The 19,937-nt window shown below is 33.5% G+C and overlaps 1 protein-coding gene across 1 annotated transcript in view; it reads right to left on the reverse strand.

Moving 5' to 3' along the window:
• Positions 1–5,300: 5,300 nt before the first annotated feature.
• The window catches only part of LOC106471585 (3-ketoacyl-CoA thiolase, mitochondrial-like), a 49,183-nt gene continuing 34,546 nt past the window's right edge, over positions 5,301–19,937 (reverse strand). The window contains exons 8-11 of the mRNA XM_013932193.2: positions 15,416–15,518; positions 14,466–14,563; positions 13,788–13,942; positions 5,301–5,732 (exon numbers count right to left, since the gene is read on the reverse strand). Coding sequence (XP_013787647.1) covers positions 5,648–5,732; positions 13,788–13,942; positions 14,466–14,563; positions 15,416–15,518 — 441 coding nt within the window. The 3' untranslated portion in view covers positions 5,301–5,647. The remainder of the gene's footprint in view (positions 5,733–13,787; positions 13,943–14,465; positions 14,564–15,415; positions 15,519–19,937) is intronic.

Here is a 19,937-nt window from a genome sequence, read left to right on the forward strand (position 1 = left end):
CATTTCTCAGTGCTTTGACTCGTTCTGGCATGGAACCGATGAGTTCTGCAATTTTCTCCTGTAGGATCTTGACCTATGCTGCACGCAAAACATCAAGTAGCTCTCCACGGGACGCTGGTTTTCTGGAACTTCTTCTCACTGCTCTAGCAAGTATGGCCCAGACATGCTCGATGAAGTCCATATCAGGTGACTGACTTGGTCATGGGAGCCGTTGGATGTATTTCTTAATTAAATGACTATTAAATAAACATCATGGTGTCTATTTACTTTTGAGATGTCTCTGTACAGTACTGACATGGCGCCAAAATGTATCATTATATGATTTAGAGCTATTCACCCAAAATTCTGGATTAATTTCAAAAATACAGTAATGAGATGGAAGCCAAGCTGGCCCCTACTGTGTATTTTAACATCCTTTTAACTGATTTTGAAAGATGGCTCTTTCAGAAATGCCCCCCATTGGCACAGCGGTATGTCTACGGACTTACAATGCTAGAAACCGGGGTTCGATACCCGTAGTGGGCAGAACACAAATAGCCCATTGTGTAGCTTTAAAAACAAACCTTCAGAAAAGTTCTGTCGAATCACAAACTTGATAATGATTTTATTATTTAAAATTATTATTATTTTCCTGTAATGTCAATAAAACGTAATTATTTAATATATTTTTCTTACAGTTTGACTTCTTCCACAGGAAAGTTAAATTTACACTTGCCTACTCCCACTCGTAGATTGACCTACATTAAATTGTAAGGTAAACCAACTGATAGTATCATCACTCTTTCCACAATAAACAAAATAGACCAATAAATAAAAATAGTTAAAATGAAAAACAAATTGTCATTTTGAAGAATACTTACATCAATTTAATACGGAGTCTAAAATAGTCTTAGATATTATATCAGCTGAATACAGCAGTTTCAAATTGTCTTAGTTCTTACAAAACAAGGTACGACAGTGAAAAAGAATTCTCCACAGTAAAATTTGGATAATAAAAAAAACATATTTTTTCCTTAATTCCTTTGTTGTTAACCAAAAATAAGATACTCAAAGCCAGAACCTTATTATTCAAATATTTATCAAGTCTTCCCTTGCATTAACTGCATTCACCACATCTGAAATCATCCCATTCCAAAGGTCAACCATCCTAATAGATAGATAAAGCTGTCTTAGCTGTAGATGACTCCATCCCTGACAAAATTCATATCTGTATACCTTGGTCTTGACCTGGTGTTAGGACGGTCGATTCGCAGTCTGCGGGGCGTGGGTTTGAACGCCGAACATACCCGCCTTTTCAGCCGTGGAGGCTTTACTATGTGACAGTCAATCACAATATCCGTTGGCAAAATAGTAGCCCAAGAGTTGGTGGTGTTAACTAGCTGCCTAACAACCTAATTAGATGCCTTCTAACTCTTCTTTTTTTAAAGATAAAATAATTTCAGAGATATTAACCTGTATTCCTATGACAACATTTCCATCACAGATATCATCATAGTAACCCTCCTTTGAACCCTTTCCAATAATTCGTTGTACTTCCCAAGGTAAGGAACACAATACTCCAAATGTTGCCTAACTAATGACGACCTATAAAATGAAATTATAACCTCTTTAGACTTTTACTCATTATTTCTGTAGATATAATCTAAAATCATTTTTGCTCTGCCACTAGCAACAGTGCATTACTTGGATGTTTTAAGAGACTGATCAACTAGAACACCAATATCCTTTTCTTCCATACCACTATTAAGATTATTCCCATCAGATTCAATATTACTAAATAATTAAGCTTCAACTCTGATATAAAATATTTCGTGCTCCCATACAAGTTATTAATGAAGTGCTACGAAATGTTGTAACAAATATCCTGTAACATTTTTTCTTAATTCATCCAAGTTGTGTGGTCGCTGTTTAACTTTCTCAGCATCCATGTAAAATGGCCTTGATGACGTTCCTATCAGGACTTTGTGAAGGCCATGACACCAGCCTCTTTACTTTCTAAATAGATTTTCACTACATTGGCTATGTGTTTGGGATCATTGTCATTTTCAAAGATGAAACCCTGCCCAGCGAGATTTGTTCCTTTGGGAATGGCATGGTGAATCACAATGTGCTTACATCTGTTGGTAGTCAGGGTACCTATGGTTCTATGGAAGTTCCGACATCCTTAGCTGAGATAAAGTTCCACATATACATTGATTCCATCTACCCAACGCCTTACTATAGATGTACACTGACTGTTACTGCACTCTCCAGTCCACCTTTGGACAAACTGCCATTGATTATTGTTAAACAGTTCAACTTGGAATCGTCTGTAAAGGATATTTTTTCTAGGTTTGTTCATCTCACTGCACGTTTGTTGCCCATTGCAGTTATTCTGTTTGTTACCTCTCCTCAGCAAACGTTTCAGAGTATCTAAATACCTATTGTGACTATTTTAGGTTAAATACTTATCTCGCTGTTCTTGAAAATACGTTAACACCTGTACTTGCAGCAAGTTCATTCTCAAGATCTCTACTGGATCATTGACTATCAGACAGAGAATTTACTCTGAGTAACTTTACATCACTTTTGGATAACTTTGGTGTTCTTCTTCGACCTCTATTCTCAGTAGTACCAATTTCACAAGGCCTTTTCACGATCTTACTTTTAGCACTGGGTGAAATGTGAAGTTGGGCTGTTATCTGTCAATAGGAGTAGCTTTCTTTAACTAGAACTGATTACTATACTTGTCGGGTGTAATTCTTTCCAGGAACTATGGTGTTCACCAAAAGTTTCAAATTCTACAAAGGTATCATTGCCTATGCTTATATAGGCTTTGTGCTGGCTTAACACTTTTAAATTAGTTCCCTGACACCCATTCACATTGTGCCATGTCAACACAACACTGCATGAGGCACCATTTGATTTTTACACAAAAGATATTTTAACATGTGTAATTTCCATTATATACCCACTTTGTCCTCTGTTTTCATAATTATTTTCAGTACTGTATATTCTTTTTAGGAAAATTTATTGAATGTCTACAAAGTAAATACATAGCACCATGTGGGAGTTAGGAATGTTTTAACCCTTACTAAAGTAGTGTCAGAAAAAATAAGACTTAAAAATTTCAACTTCAAAACGATTGTAGCACTTCCAAAAATAACTCATAATATGGATTGCTTGTGATAATTGAGATTTTACATCTAAAAGGCATAAGAAACTAAACAATGCTTTCAAAAAAAATTTAACATTGGATGAACACACTAATGTTACCTTGACATTCTAAAAGAGACCTCTGACAAGGTTTTTACTGTGTCCTGTCTGCTAGAGGAATCCAGTTGAATTCTAGATAAACAATGGCCTGAACTTCCATGACAGCATCAGTTACACCATTACCCAAGGTGATAACTGTGTTAATCATATCCAACACTTCGTCATGATTGGCCAAGTGCTGAAAACATCCTCCATCACCACCCAATAAAGATCACCATCAACTTTGAACTCTCTATGGTAAACACATTACGTATTGCCAGGACAGGTTGCAAGATGGACAGAAGCCTGGTTGTTTCTAAAGTAGGAGCAAGACCAGTAATGAGACTGCAGATAGGAGGCTGAGTTACTTCAGAAAAGTGAAAAACTATTCAAACAAGGGACTTACAGATGACCAGGAACATTGTGTGGCATATATTGCAGGAAGAATACAAGTCAAACTTGGCATATGGAGGACCTTTCGTCCAACACGAGTTGAAGGGGCTACTAGTTGTTTACAAGGTAAATACTCATTTGAATTGTAAGTAATTCCCTTTTTGTTAATATGTATTTAAATTACCTTATTTGGCAGGTACATTTATAACATTAAATATATATATGTGTGTGTGTGTGTATATAGACATGACATTATAATTTTGTTTGTGTTTTTTTCTGAACTGTTCATGACATCTTATTTCAATAACCTGTTTTTATTTTCTTTATTACTATGCAGCGAGTAATGTATAATTGTTTATTAACCCTAAGATTACTATCTTGTTTTTATGCCGTATCATCTTAAGAAGTTTTATGTTTTTACCTGTTACATCACTCAGTGCAAAAAACTCGTAAAATGTGGATGAAGTCACTTTCTTTCCTAACACTAATTACTGAGATTCAATTAAATATTTTTTTATTCTGCGTGTTTGCAAGTAGCATGTCATATACACCAACAGAGTCTACAAATAAAATAACAAGTTTGAGAACATATAATGTTAATGTCTGGGTTTCACTCCTCTGCAGTGGAGAGAGAGCAGGTAGCCTATTGTGTGGCCTTTTTTTTTTTTGCTAAAACACAAACAAATCATATACAGGTGAAATAATTCTAAGGTTAATGTAAGATTTAAGTGAGTAATGTATTTAATTTTCATCGAACTAGTTTATGGATGATTTTCCCTTTTTTAATCTAGTAAAAATTAACATTTGAATTTCAGTCTGTTTTCACATGTAACATTTTAATTCTGGACTAGAGATGCACCTCTAAACACATGCTTGTTAGTATACTGGAAATTTTTTAAACCTTACTTATCATATTTTTCTTTTCCATCTGAATTCTCTAACTCTTTTTAGCTTCATTCATGACATATTACTTTTTAGTTATTTGGTTATTATCCTGAGTTTTTGTGGTATTTCTGGTTTACAGGAATAAAGGCACAAAGGTAAACTACTACACATAATGAGAGGTTTCGAAGAAATGGTTGAGTGGAATGTTAATATGAAACAAAATTATAGAAGAGAACAAACAAAGAGCTTTGTATTGTTCTGATGTGCTTATAACATGGCACTGTATGTTTGTCTAGGAAGAAGTTTGGCAATTTAACTAACTCATTTTTTTTGCTGCCATTAGATATGGCTATAGCTGAAGCATAGAGTAAGCCGAGGTGGGTATTATTTCACATATTTAGCAAAGTAATGATTGATGTTCTTACATGTATTACAAAATATGAACTTTCAAATGGTAATTTATCACATTTATCAAAATAAAATCTGCTATACTGTAGGGTCATCGTTATGTCAGACTACTACTGGTAGGGTTATCGTTATACATCAAAGTTTTGTTATTTCACTGCTAAAAACATACAATATTTGTTTACCTTTACTAATTCAGAAAATCATAAAAACCAAATACATAATTTGTTAATACTTTTATCTAAACAGTCCTTTTATGAGAAAAATTGGCTAATTTTGTATTTTTATAATTAAAATACTTCCAGTTTAGACAAAAGGAAACTTAAATTATGGAATACAAAATTATGTTAGTTCAATATTAATAATGTGGAAAATCTCAAAGATATTACATAACTTGTTAATATTTTATTTAATTTGTTGATATTACAGTACAAAATATATCAAACGTTGTTTCACATTAGCAGAATGTTTCATGTTTCATAGTATTAAAAATTAGCATAATTTTCTTCTTATAGTAAATCATTCATAACTTTAGTTTCTAAAATGAATTCACAGTCTTTTAGCACTGTTTTATCATCTTAAAAGTAATATCATCATAAAGATGTATGTATAATATCCCTTGCTTGCAATATTTTTGTGCCATTAGAACTGCAAATCATGCATGGCTCAAGTTTTATCTTTTCCAGCTAGTATACCAAAATTTAAGTTTAATTCACCAAGAAATACAGTTTCATTTCACATTTTCTAGCATAAGTGCAATGCCTTGTCCCCCACCGATACATGCTGATCCAATGGCATATTTTCCTCCACGACGCCTAATGAAATATAAAAGAAAACATTAAATACAGATAATTGACTTTTAAATGGCTCAAAAAATTCGAATCATACTAAAAAAATAAAAGTTGTAAAACTGATACAATAAAGTTCCAATATTTTCAGTTCTAATAAGAATTAGGAGAATTTCTTAAACTAATATTTTTAAAGTTACAACATACAAGGTAAATAATATAAATGACAAATTAGTTTAGAAAAAGATGTCAAACAATCCAAATTCTACCACGTTAAGGGAGTTTTCAGACTTTCAAATTTTTAAATAATTCAACATGAGAAAGTCTGAAAGCCTCCCATTATTTATGGTTTTTATTGTGTAACAAGCCTAAAATAATGCTTATCTTAGCATATACTTAATCAGTATTTGTTCTGTGTAGTTTTATATATATACACACACACACACACACATGCATTTTTGTTTCTTTTTATCACATATACAAGCTAAAAACTTTATACCAGACTAATACTGGTAAGGTTATCTTTATACCAGACTACTACTGGTAGGGTTATCTTTATACCAGACTACTACTGGTTGGGTTATCTTTATACCAGACTACTACTGGTAGGGTTATCTTTGGTAACTTTTGGTAGGCCTGTCCTTGTATCAGAGGTACACTTACAGTATTCTATATTATGGACTATTTAGCACAAATATAACCCTCTCTACATAAAAAGAAGTATAAGGATTTGGTGGATGTAATATTATGTGTAAAAAAAAAGTGAAGAAGAGAAAAGGGTAGATAACTTTGACAAAAACAGCTCAAGAACTAAAACTTATTTTTCTTCTACAACCTTGTGTTTACCAAGTTGAAACAGCAAAAATAAAATACTGATAAACAAAACGTAAATTAAACAAATTAATCCTGAAAGGAAAATTACAATTAAGGCAAAACGTGGAACTACAACAAAGTGATGTTAAAAGGACTCAAACGATACATGAAACTTTACAAAACTCCAAACCCACTCTTACAATTCAAACAAACACAAACTGAATTGCAAGAATTTCAATATATTTCTGTTCATGTGACAGTCATAAAATAGCTTACGATGATATTGTATATAACTGTTCTGAAAAACAGCAGATTACATTCTAGATGAAATCATGCCACAAAGAGTACAATTTAGGACTATGTTAGCTTATGATTAAAACTGAATTTATTGGTCATGAATTACAATTGTATGAAAAGTTGAAAATGTCCAATGATCATTTTGACTGAAACAAATGTACTGCCCATAGTTTCAAACCTAGGTGGCCCCCAGAAGCTCTGGGGTTGTTGGCAATGTTCTTAGCTGAATTCCAAACCATTTTGGATAATTTTCAAAATCAAATTTAAACTTGACTTTAAAGGAAACAGAAATTCAGAAATAACAACTTGTCTTTTTACTAGATGACCTACCTGATAATCATAAGAGGCTAGTTACATTTTTTAAACATTAATACTCAATAATGTTATAAGTATGCTCAAAAATTGTTTATAACATCAATTGCAATAAAAACGCATCACTGAATTAACCAATTATGACCCTTTCCTCATACAAAAAAAAAGTAGTTGGAAGTTTATACCACTAAATATTAGAACAGTCTTTTCAATAAATTGTGAAGTGTGTTTATTTCACATTAACTTAAAATAATGCTTTTTAATCAAGCTGGAAGAGCCATTTTGACAGATTTCCATTTATAGATGGAGAACTTTCACCCTTGATATTGTAAGTGAACGAGATATGTGATGCCTACATACCACAACCCTCTACTTTACATTAGGCTTGTCCTTAAGCTAGCTTTATTTTAAATTTGAAATAAATCTCGAAATTATAAGTCTTATAAAAACAGCAGTGCTTAGTTAGATTGAACACTAACAACACGGAATAGCCAGGAGGAATGCATAATGCTGCAATGTATTGAATGAATTTGGTGTACAGCAGATCTAAAGTAATGGAAAACATGGAAAAAAAAAGCAATTTGGATTATAGACATATACTCAGAAAAAAGAATTATACCTTAAATTTAGGCACCATAACCACCCCAATAAAATAGATGTGACACACAAAATCTTTAAACATAAACAAAAACTTAAAATATATTTTCAGGCACCTATATACAGAAGGTTAAGTACATTACACTGAAACAATTTTGAATAGGCAGATCAGAAACTACCACAGTTAATACAGTCATGGTGGAATGGATGTTTCAGAACTAAACTACATTTTGACATTGTTTGGCATTTTTTAGGTAGTGTGATGCCACAATAAATTGATCACTTTTGGGAAAGGTTATGTAAAATCCTTTTCTGAAAGGAAATATTCATACAATCAGATCATAGAGATGTTTTCAGATAAGATGAGGATATCCCTTCAAGTAAATGCCATTGAAAAACAAAGATCTGAATCAGCACCAAGACCATCCAAAAATAGACCTGTAACAAGTCATACCTCGAGCCATGATAAGTAAAGTGTGGCATCTTGCTACAGGTGAGAATCCACAAACACATAGGCCATGTTTACCATACCTGAGTATGTAAATGTGTATATACACACAAATAAAATAAAAAATGCACGATTATAAGCAAAGTAGGAAAAAAGTTACGATGATGTGCACTTTTACTTTTGGCCATAATGTATTACCATTTATGGAATAAACTCCAAACACTACCAACACAAAGTAAAATACATAATTCCCCATATTCTATAGTTTTGAAAGGATAAAACAGTAAGTAAACAATGTTACCCTGTACTTTTTTCTAATGAAAATAATAATTAGATCAAATGTCAATTTTTGGAGATGTGAACACTTGGTATTCTCTGGTGTTTTTTTCTTTCTATAATTCTTCTTCATTTCTCCTTTTGTCAACTTTCACTGTTGTGATCTTTCTCTTCTTCACTTCTCCATGTTTCACTGCTTATAAAATAAAATTAGTGTATCTGCAGTACATTTCAATTAAGAAACTCAGACATACTCATTCCAACTGAGCATGCCTACCCCAGGCATGGATAAATGAGGAAGGTTACCATTGGGATTGGTCACCTGGATGTAGAAACCCTGGCCAAAACCAAAATATGAATCTTGGTGCAACTAGAAATGATACATAGGACTGTAATCAATGAAGGAGGGAGTTCCAAGCAGCTGATACCATACAAGTATAGAATTAAGGTCATAAGGAGAAAAAGAAGAACACAGATGGTTCCCATGTTAATTCAAAGCTGAGTATTTCCTATGATCTACCACCTATGATTGCAATCAAATGGCTCTTATAAGTGGAATTCCACTTAATAGCTTGAAAAGTAAAAACTGCCAAATCCTTTCAGCTGTTGATCTCATATTGCACAGGCTGTTCTATCCGCTTGTTCAGCCTGATTCAGGTTGTATTAGGCTTGATAGTAAAGTCCAGGTCTTTCTTGGTACTCCAAAAGAAACATTACAAGTACCTTAACTGCCTTGAGCCACATCAAAGCCAAGAGAGCAAGAGCAGAGGTCCAAAAAGAAGGGCCATGCTCAACTTAACCGGATAGCTGAGTGTCAAATCTGAACTGGTGCTACAAGTAGGCTCCCATGTAGGCTGATGCCTCTCCTACCGACATCTGGGAGAAAACATCCAGGGACCTAGGTAGGAGGGCCCCCAATTTTGCCCTCTTCTCCAAAAGTGGAGGAAATTTACTCTAACACTCTGGAGGAAAAGCCTCTGTCCACCACCCCAATGGCTGGAAACTTGGTATGGTAAGGACTCCCCAGCTTTATTAGTAAAATCTAGGGGTAATGCACACTGGGGAGTTTTGAGGAACAGTGCTGTGGAAACAGTGCAATAAGTGAACCAAGTTCCCTAAATTTTTAAAAGCAAACCAACCCCGATTTATTCAGTCCAATGATTGGCAGGGATGGGCAGGATCCCCTTATGCTTTACTTATGATAGTCCTTAAGTAGTGGTTCAGCATACTACTGTAATACCACCTGGTCAGCCTCTAGGTGGTCTAATGGAACACCTCATTTCTACAGAACCTGTTGCAACTTAGATAAAATATATTGAATTAGTGGTTGATAGTGAGGAATTGGTTTGATAAAAGCACACCTGCCTGTACAACACTTGCCACAGAGTGGGATCCTGTGAAAACAAGGTAAGGGACCCTGAAAGTTGAAGTGGTTAAGATAGCTACAGGAGGTAGTTGAAAACCCACAGAAGATACTGCCAGATCATGCAAATTATGTGAGATAAAAGTATTGGGGGAGGTTCACATACCAGTTTGCAAATGTCTTCCAGCAGGCAATTCAACCAGGCTGCTAAACATATATAATTTTGACAAGTTTGATTAGACACAAGTCACAGAAGATTTCTTACCTTCAAAAACAGCCCAGAATATGTATTAATTTCATACCCACCTCATCAATGTAACCAGGGAGAAATCCTGGGAAACTGAATGATCCCAATAACTAAAAAATTGTTGTCTAGCATCTCTAAAGGCATTAATGTGGGCAATAAAACCTTCAAGACCCTCACTGACATAACAATGATCAATATCTGATTGGTCACAGAAGTGAGAAATAGTGATCAGATGAACAGTGAGAATAATCTATCCCCTTCCCTGGCTGACAGTGTCTTAGGTAAGAAGAACCAGTCTGAGGACATAGATAGAATGATAAAGCATCCTGTGGACAATCAGCACAAACCACTCTGATCGGTGATGTCTGTAGGTCAGAAGCAACAACAATAAAAAATAAACCTTCAGGTAAAGTGATACATGGCAATTGAGGCTAATGTCACAAATGGGTGTTGAGAAATGGCATGTAATGTAATCTTAATATATCAGTTAGATAACTGTAATGGTCATTTCGGACAAAAGACCAAAAGCAACTTGAAGAATCCGGAGAGTACTGGGAACTCAAAATATTTTTTGTCTCAAGTATCGAACGGTAGTTGATAAGGCTGCCTTATATAGGATGATTCTGGAAGATGCAAAACCCTTGCCAAAGAACCATGTCAAAAACGAGTTATGGTTGGCACTTCTGATCACAGTGGGTTCAACCTCCTCTCAATACACCATTGCCAATACATGTGCCACTTACATTGATAAATGTTCATCATGGGACTAAGCAAAGACTGAGATCAATACATGGCAACCTTAGAAATGAAACCTTGATGCCATGTGAAGGACTACATAATCTCCATGCCTGAAGCTTGAGCTTTTGGGTAGCCAGGTGTACCCTGTCAGATCATGGCTGCCTCCACAAAGATAGCCAAAGAGGAAGTAGAAGAGGTTAGTACTCCTGAAGGTACTGCAGAAGCAGAAACCATGGTGTAGCTGTCAATCCAATACTATCAACAAGACCTGAAAATGGGTTGGAACAAATCACAGTTAATACCTTGGGTAACATATGAATTGGAGGGAAGGCCTAGAGTTGTAATCCTGTCCCATCCTGATGGAATGCACCCATTGCCAAAGCCTAAAGGTAGGGTACTGGAGACCAAATTGCCAGTAGTTGATTGTTCCAATGAGTGGCCAGTCCAGACACCAATCTCCTGTCTTGTTAGGCCCAACTAGGGCTCTCTCTCTCTCCCCAGACCAATCAAACTCTGACAGCCATAAAACTAAGTTCCAAAATCCGAGGATCTATGAAAGACGGAAACCTTAGAGGTTTGGTAGCTAATGGTAGTGAAGATGTGACCAGAATGACTAATCCTGACTCAAAGACCTGTAGTGCCCATAGATCCGTGATTAAGGTTAACACCCTTCCAGAAATTCCAGACCTTGAAGACATACAATAATCACAGACACTGCTGGTGGCATTCTGACTGAGCAACAGAACCCTTGGATATGGACAGAATCTATACTGGGTACCAGTGTACTGAGGAGCTGATGTCAGGGGTCAGGACCCTCAAATAGAGGTAGAAATATGACCCCCTGTAGGAGCCGATGGAGGTCGAGACACCAATGAGAACAGGGATGAATGTATAAGCCAACAATCAAACTAATGTGTGCATGTAAACAATGGTTCCAGTTTGTCATCAATAAAGTTGATGACCCTGAGAGTCTTCCAACAAAGTTAATTGTTAGGAAAACAACACATTAGGCTTTAGAGTTGTAAGTCATTAGACTTCCCACTGTCCCACCAGGGGACATTGATCTTTTCAGGTTAATTACAAACTCTGCCTTAGAACCCCTAATTTTGAGTAGCAGATGTATTATTTGAGAGTCAGAATATGCTTCCACCTGAAGAAAACAAATCAGACGCAGCTTATCATCCTTAAGTGGCCTCCTTTGTATTTATTTTAAAGACTGTTCTTATTACTGTTGTTTGTAACAACATTTTGTCAGGTAAGTTTGTTTTGTTAGAGCAAAGCAACATTGGGCTATCTGTTGTGTCCACTATAGGGAATCAAAGCTTAAATTCCAGCATTGCAAGTCCATAAACTTACCACTGTCCCACAGCGAGACTAAGAAGACACCAGAATAAAAGAAGGTGCAGGAAAAGCAAATCTAAATTATCTCCAGAATGTCCAGGATCACCCTCAATTGCAGCCTCAGAACCACCCGAAGGAACAACACTGAACCGATTATATGTCTCCATCTCACAACAAATAAGATCACTGACAGTCTCAACTGAGAATTACTCCCCATCCCCTGATTGTTGTGAGATGCTATACGCTAGATATCAGGAGAGACCAGATCTGCCTCTGTGCCAGAAATAATAATCCAGGAAGTCATACTGTAAATCGGCTTGCCAATCTAAACAAAAATTATATATTACTAGTATTAAAATCTCTTTTATACACCAATATGCACTACAGAAATTAAATAATCAGTCTCGGCTTTCTTATCTTATTTAAATAATTTTTTTTCTTTTTTTACTTGCAAATTATTGATTTTTGTTTTATTATTTCAGTGATCTTTAAACAACTGAAATGGCTAAAATTGAAAATCTGCTACTGAAGCATTGCAACTTAATAAGTGGCATGAGCCTCCCTTCTTTTAATTAGCTTATTACACATTCAGGGCTCAAAAAAGTAGCTACAGTTGTCTTGTTATAGGTATCTTGCTGTTCATGTGAGTGAAAAATTTGATGGTACATGGCTTAAAATAAATGAGAATTAAAAATGTTTTAGCTTGTCAATATTTTATTAAATTTTGAAGGTAAAAATATTTTAATGAAACGTATTAGTTTTCCAGGACTCTTGACAACAGCTCCATTTTCCTAAACACCTTCTACACTAGAAATTGAATCAGGACTTTCCAGGTTTTCCAGGACTCCTACAAACCTTGTTCTCAGAACACAATGGTTGAAAAACAATCTGAAAGTAAACCTGTCACTTAGCATTCCATTTCAAACCAGACCCTATCCTAGTCACAGGCATCAAAATTTCTTGATGGAATATTTAGCATATAGATAAACCACTCGTGAATAATAAGAGATTTGAAGATTTCATGAATGAAATATTAATGAAAACAACCACAGAAGAAAGTTCCAAGTAGCTTGACAAACACAAGTAATGCTCTTTATTTTTCTCTCTACTATCTCACATGTCCACCAGATTGAAATGGTAAAATTACAGTAAAAATAAAACTGACAAAAAGAATGCAAATAAAACTAAAATAAATTCAAAGGAAAACTGAACCTATGGCATAATTTATCACTACAACACAGATCATAAATAGAAGAAAGAATCAAGACTACAACATAGCACTTTATGGCAGAGTTTGACCCCCTGAAAGCAAAAGCTAATCTCTAAGAAAATTCCAAAACACCCACTAATAGCAATTATGATTGCAGGAATCCAGAATATAGTCTCCACATCAAACAGTTGTAAAATAACCTCGCATCCATGGTAATGTTGAATACAACTGTCTCACAGAACAGCAGATAATGTTCTACGTCAAGTGGCATCATAAAGATTAATACCTAATGCTAAGTTAGTATATGATTTATGCCAACTTACTGAGTTCTCATCAGCAGATCTATGAAATTTGTTTTTACTTGCTATATTAAAGATATTTATTGTAAGACAATGGAGTATGGGATTTCTGAATGTCACACACACATTCAAACATCCTACCTCAGCTCATGAACAAGGTTTGTGGTTATTCTTGCTCCTGATGCTCCAACAGGGTGACCCAATGCAATTGCTCCTCCATTGACATTTGTTTTGGATGGGTCTAAACCAAGAGCCTTTTCTACTGCTAAAGCCTGAGGAGCAAATGCTTCATTCACCTAAAAATATTTGTAAAAACATCAAAAAAGTAGCATGAGCTCATAAAAATATTGGTTGAGAAAGTTTGCTGTATTTGGTTTGTAAAATATGCAATATCTTTTATTTGTAAACAGACAATAAAATGCTTTATTTTAATTTATAATTACTATTAGCCTCAAAAACTTTTTCTTTATAATTTGTTTTCATGATTGATTACATCAAAAATTTGAAACATTTAAATCCAAGACAACTATTGTTGCAGAACTGTTAACACACTAATTATACATAATATCCCCTAATATTTTTCAATGTGAAACATTAAGCAATGTAGGTACAAACAAGTGAGAAAAGTGTATCTAAGTGAGAGAATATTAACATTACTTATAAAATTCCAGCACTCCTATCAAACCCACCTAAAGAAAACTATTTTTTAAACAAAATAAATTATTTGTATGTGTATTTTACTGCTCAAAACCTTATGATACTATTTTCAGCATCTTTCAAACTTGTTAAAAATCATGATGCTGAAGTAGAATTTTTCACCTCAAAAAGATCCACATCTTCCATCTTCACATCTGTTTGATCACATAGTTTTTGTATGGCAGGAGCTGGGCCAATCCCCATAATAGTGGGATCACATCCTATAACAGAAGTACAACTCAATGTAAAACTACACTTGAACCATAATCCGATATTTCTAAGCAAACAATTATAAAACATACTGCAATTAGCTTTTAGATACATGAAGAAAAGTACACATTCTCAAGGTCTCCATGGTAAGTCTATCTTTAGAGTTTAATAGTCTTTTTCTATTAAAGCAAAACAAAAACAATGTACACTAAAACTAGAAAACTTTACCATTAAGCTTCAGTCAATGTTACAATATGAAGTCATTTTAGAAAAAAAAAAGTGATTTAGATTATTTCGATTTTTTTAGTGGTTTTCGAGGTCAGTCAAATTCACAAACCTCGCATAGAGTAAGAGTAGATAAATGACAGATAAAATAAAAAGTTTTACTGAAAAAAAAACATTTCAAGTTCATTTAAGTTTTAAAAATTAAATAAATGAGCTTTGAGATTTTTCAGATAAAGAAAAGTATTTTTAATCTTAACATGAAAATCACATTCCACTCGGAGAATTCAACACTTTGACTGCATATATTCATGGGGATATTTTTTGTGAAAAATACTTCATTAAAAATTTATATTTTTGTTTAGAAATGACTTTTAATGATTACTGAAAACTTGCAAAATTTCGTGAAGATACCCAAAACATATTAGAAGTTATAGAACAGGAACTATAAAGGTCAATTCGGGGTCAAAAACTTGGCTGACTCAACCAAGCCTGCAGCAAGAGAGTCTACAAATTTGTTATAAAATTAGTAACTGATTTCATTTAAAATGTATTAAAAATACTGCAATGTATTTGATTAACACTTCTCTCTATTCCAAAAAAGTAAATGTCTCATAAAACCTTAAATTTCTGACACTCACCAACAACACTGTAACCAACTATTCTTGCCAAAGGCTTTAATTTATGCTTCTCAATGGCATCTTCACTGGCTAGTATTAAACTTGCTGCTCCATCTGAAATTCCCTATACAAAGTAAAAAAAAAGGAAGTAAAATATGTTTTACTGACTTTACCTCACAAAATATGATTTTAATTTTTTAACTGTTCATCATCATACTGTTATAAAATAATTTTAAAAGATCTGAAAAGAAAAATAAGAAATTTACTGTTGTAAGGTGTTATTCCAATTGATCTTTCTTAAACTTCATTTTAACTAGGATTATAAGGTGATGTGCCAACTAACTAGAAACTTGTTTGGCAAGTTAAGCTTTCCCAAAATGTGTCTTTCACAAGCTTATCTGCTTGTACACATTTCACATTTACATTTTAGAAAGTTGCAGCTAGCAGAAAAATAAGAAACTGCTCCTTATGCTGAGAAACAAATGTTCTCTGTTATACCTTATAATAATTAGTGTAGTCTTGAGAGACAACTTGACATAGCATTTCACTCCTTACTACATACATGTTCCTCTAAGTTTTCAAATGTTTGAAAGAAGATATATAAAATAGTTCTTTAAATGAGCAGCCAACCCAAATATAGGATAAACTTGAGATCAGCTTGGTTCTTTATACTAACATAAAAATAACCTAATACTTCAATTCAAAGTTTATCTCTAATTTAAAGTATTAAAAACAATACTTGTGATGATAAATCTTAGAGTCCAATAGTATATATAAATATTTCTGTTTCTTGGCTATTTGTTGTCAGAAAAATCTAATACACATACTTCACCATCAGTATAGATGGCGCTAAAGAAACAAATGATTATGTAGTATACAAGTCTTGCCCAAACTTCAACTCTTACTCCTGGAAATGGTGATGTGAAAACACCAAAACATGTAGTCATTTTAGGGCTGGTTCCTGTTTTAATAAATTATTTATTGTGTAATTATTTTAACATTGTAGTCCTTTTAACTGTATATATGTAGAAATACTTCCTTATTCCTTGACCATTGGTTTTTGGGTAAGTTTAATATGTAAACTTCACCAACAGCTTATGGCTCAGGTTTATGTATAATTACTTTTGTTACTCAACTGTTTGTTGTTGGAAAAGTCAAACACACACTTCAATAGCAGCTTGAAAACATGAAACTTAAGATGATGGAAAGAAATGCTTGTTACTTGGTACAAACAATCTCACTCAGTTACGCCATTAACAAAAGAATGTTAGAATGGTCATCACTACGTAAGTGAACTACAATTTCAACCATTAATCCACCAGTTTAAATGCAGAACATAAATTCTGTTTTATAGTTCATTTTGTTTATTAGAAAACATTAAACCGTTAATGAAATAGCAGGTAACATAAACATAATTCAATTACCTTTAAATACACACATTTAATCAAAAACTACAAATAATTACATGCTCAGAGGTAGCTCACTCATAGAAAATGCTACACCAAGAGTGTAAGTATGAAAAAAGTTCTTATTCACACTTGCTGCATAAAATAACTGAGCATCTTGATGGAAGGATGAAGGATTGTGTTAATATTTCATGCATGTAATTGATCACATAATTAGTGCATTAAATCTAGGGGACCTTGATTAACATATCCCTATTTGTGCATTTACAGAACACTTGTGAAGAATCCATGTTGGTCACAGCAATGAAGATCGTAATATCCCTATCAAAGACAAGGCAATTACTGAAGAAAATTATGAGTTAGGCTATGGAGATTTGAATATGGAACCAGACAAATCAATTATGCAAGCTGGATGATGGTCTGGCTTGGTGAAACAGTTTTACATAGCAACATGCACATCAGTATGATTGCTGAAGACAATTTTGATCTCGCAAGATGAGATCAAGCATAGCTCACTAGTACAAAACTGTAAAAATATTGTGCAGGAAAAATTATCTCCAGGTCATGTGGAATTTTCTAAGGCCATCAGCATGAATACAAGTCTTCTTGTCATATCCACCTATCCCTATATAGTTTATGAATACAGGTAAATGATGCCCTCAAGAAAGAAGAGTCAGGAACAAAATAATTATTTGATTGATCTTATAACTACCACAAAAAAATACAAAATAAATTACCCATTTTTCTCTTTCTAGAATGACTGCATATCATAAGACAATTACAGTTATTTATTGTAATATATTCAGTCCTCTATCCTTTTCATATTTATTTTCATTTAATTTTATTGTATATTACTCTTTGAACTGTGTCTAAGTACTGACCCTACATAAAAAGCTAAACAGTTCAACAACCACACAGCACAAGTTACATAAATGAATTACATAATTCATGAGCAGCTTGCATGCAGACCTTGCTGAAATATTTTTATCTTTTTATACATAACTATTTTCAGTTGGGTTATATTATCTAACTACAATTTCTATTTCTTAAATTTTAGTTACTTTTATATACACAAATAAAAAACATACATTAAAACAATAAATTTAGTACTTAAGTTTGGCCTCTTGTTTCTTTGCTGATGAAATTTAAGCCTTTGTTTTTCTTACAATGGGTACTAGTATATCAAATAATTTTTATTTATTTCAAGTATGCACTTTAGAACACTAAATACCAAAAGCAAACAATGTCCTATAAATATTAACATTTAACTTGATTTCTAACTATAATATATGTGCCTTAAAATAACTCCCTTAGCTAGTAGATCTGAACTTGGTGGTAGCAACTTTGTATCTGTAAGTGGTATATACTATTGAGGTAATGAGCTAGCATTATACATCATTCACTAAATTAAAACTTCTATTTTGAATTTAGTAAAAAGACCCAGTCATACCCACTAAACTTATCAGCAATCATTCGTAGTTTTGATGAATTACACCAAAGGATACCCAATCTTGAGGCATGTGCATTTCATACCATCTTAATTAGTTGCTGCCTTACTAAAATGAAGCCATGGATGTGCTGCAAACACTTGTACACTGAAAGTATCAGCTGATAAGAAAGAAAAAAAATATTATTGCTTTAAATGTGTATACAAGCTTCTCATGGGTCATACACATTTTTAAACAGGACTTGAGTTCGGTATATACATTTTTAAAAGGCTAGTGCTAAAAACTGTCCTCCACTCCCTGATATTTCATTAATCATGTGGGGGGGTGAGACTGATGTTTCATGAATCATGTGGGGGAGGAGACTGATATTTCATTAATCATGTGGGGAGGAGATTGATGTTTCAAGAGTTGGAAATCTGTCAATTGGCAGAAAAGTAATCAATATCTTCTTCAGCTGAAAAGTAAAACCAACAACCACTATCCAACCTACACACAAAGAAAAATTACATTAATTCAGAAACGGAGAACATACCTTCTCAAAGAAGAAAATAAAATAATTTTTTATGCGTGAATATGAACAGGGTGGAAAAAAGAGAGTTCTTCAATCCTCTACATTCTATACCAAAACCAATGACAAGATATGAAACAATAAAGCCATAACCAAATAAAAAAGACAAAAAAGAGCCACTTCACTACTGTATTGTGGATAATCTACTCGTGTCTTAATATTTACTTCTTTGAGTATCACCCTCATGACATAGAACTGTGTCAACTTCTTTTGCATAATGCCAGCTCTTTTTTTTTTTAATTTCCACCATTGGGAAAAAGCAGGGAATTTTATGTACAAACCTAATACATTTCTCCACAAAATAAAATGTAGAGAAGTGATGCAGGGAAAACTATAATCTGATCAGCATGCTTGAAAAAAAACCTGTCTTCAAATACACATGGCATTAGCCAATACCGAAATTTTTCTTCCATATATAGTTTCAAAAATTATTTTTTATATCTTATTCCACATTATAAATAAACCATAACTTACTTTTTTATTACATTGTTAAAACTCTTATTAAAGAAAGAGCAGGCATAAGATCAGTTAAGTACATGTACACTTACTGTGGGTTATCTAGCTAACATAAGAGTGCTACATTTTGATATAGCATAGAAAAAGCCACAAGTATACACAGTGATACAATGAAATAAATATTCATACAGCACACTGTTACTCATGACATATCCAATACATGTTAACCATTTGATTTGGGCCACACACAAAAAATTAACAACAAATAATGTCCTAATTAATTTCATTTTAACATGATAAACAAATAGCAAAGAATGACAATTTTTATTGTTTGTTATAGAAAACCTCAGAAAAGTAATTGCTTATTACTTGAATAGAATTTGGGTCTTTGGTTTCCCAAACCATTATAACATCACATGTGGAAAGCTTGATAACCTCACACATTTTTATATAAGATTAGTATGTCGGAGGATGAGTATGAATAAAAACCTATACTGACCCTTCTTCAGGTTCAAAACTACAAAAATTATTTCATATAAAAAAATGTCATTATTCACCTAACTGGTCTGATAAGTATTAATTCTTTCAATATTAGGTCTGTAAAATCCATGGCCCTAATTTTTGAATAAATAGTTTAGTGAATAAAATTACACCAAGCTTGACAT

The sequence above is a fragment of the Limulus polyphemus genome, unplaced genomic scaffold (genome assembly GCF_000517525.1).
Source record: "Limulus polyphemus unplaced genomic scaffold, Limulus_polyphemus-2.1.2 Scaffold4714, whole genome shotgun sequence".
NCBI classification, from domain to species: domain Eukaryota; kingdom Metazoa; phylum Arthropoda; class Merostomata; order Xiphosura; family Limulidae; genus Limulus; species Limulus polyphemus.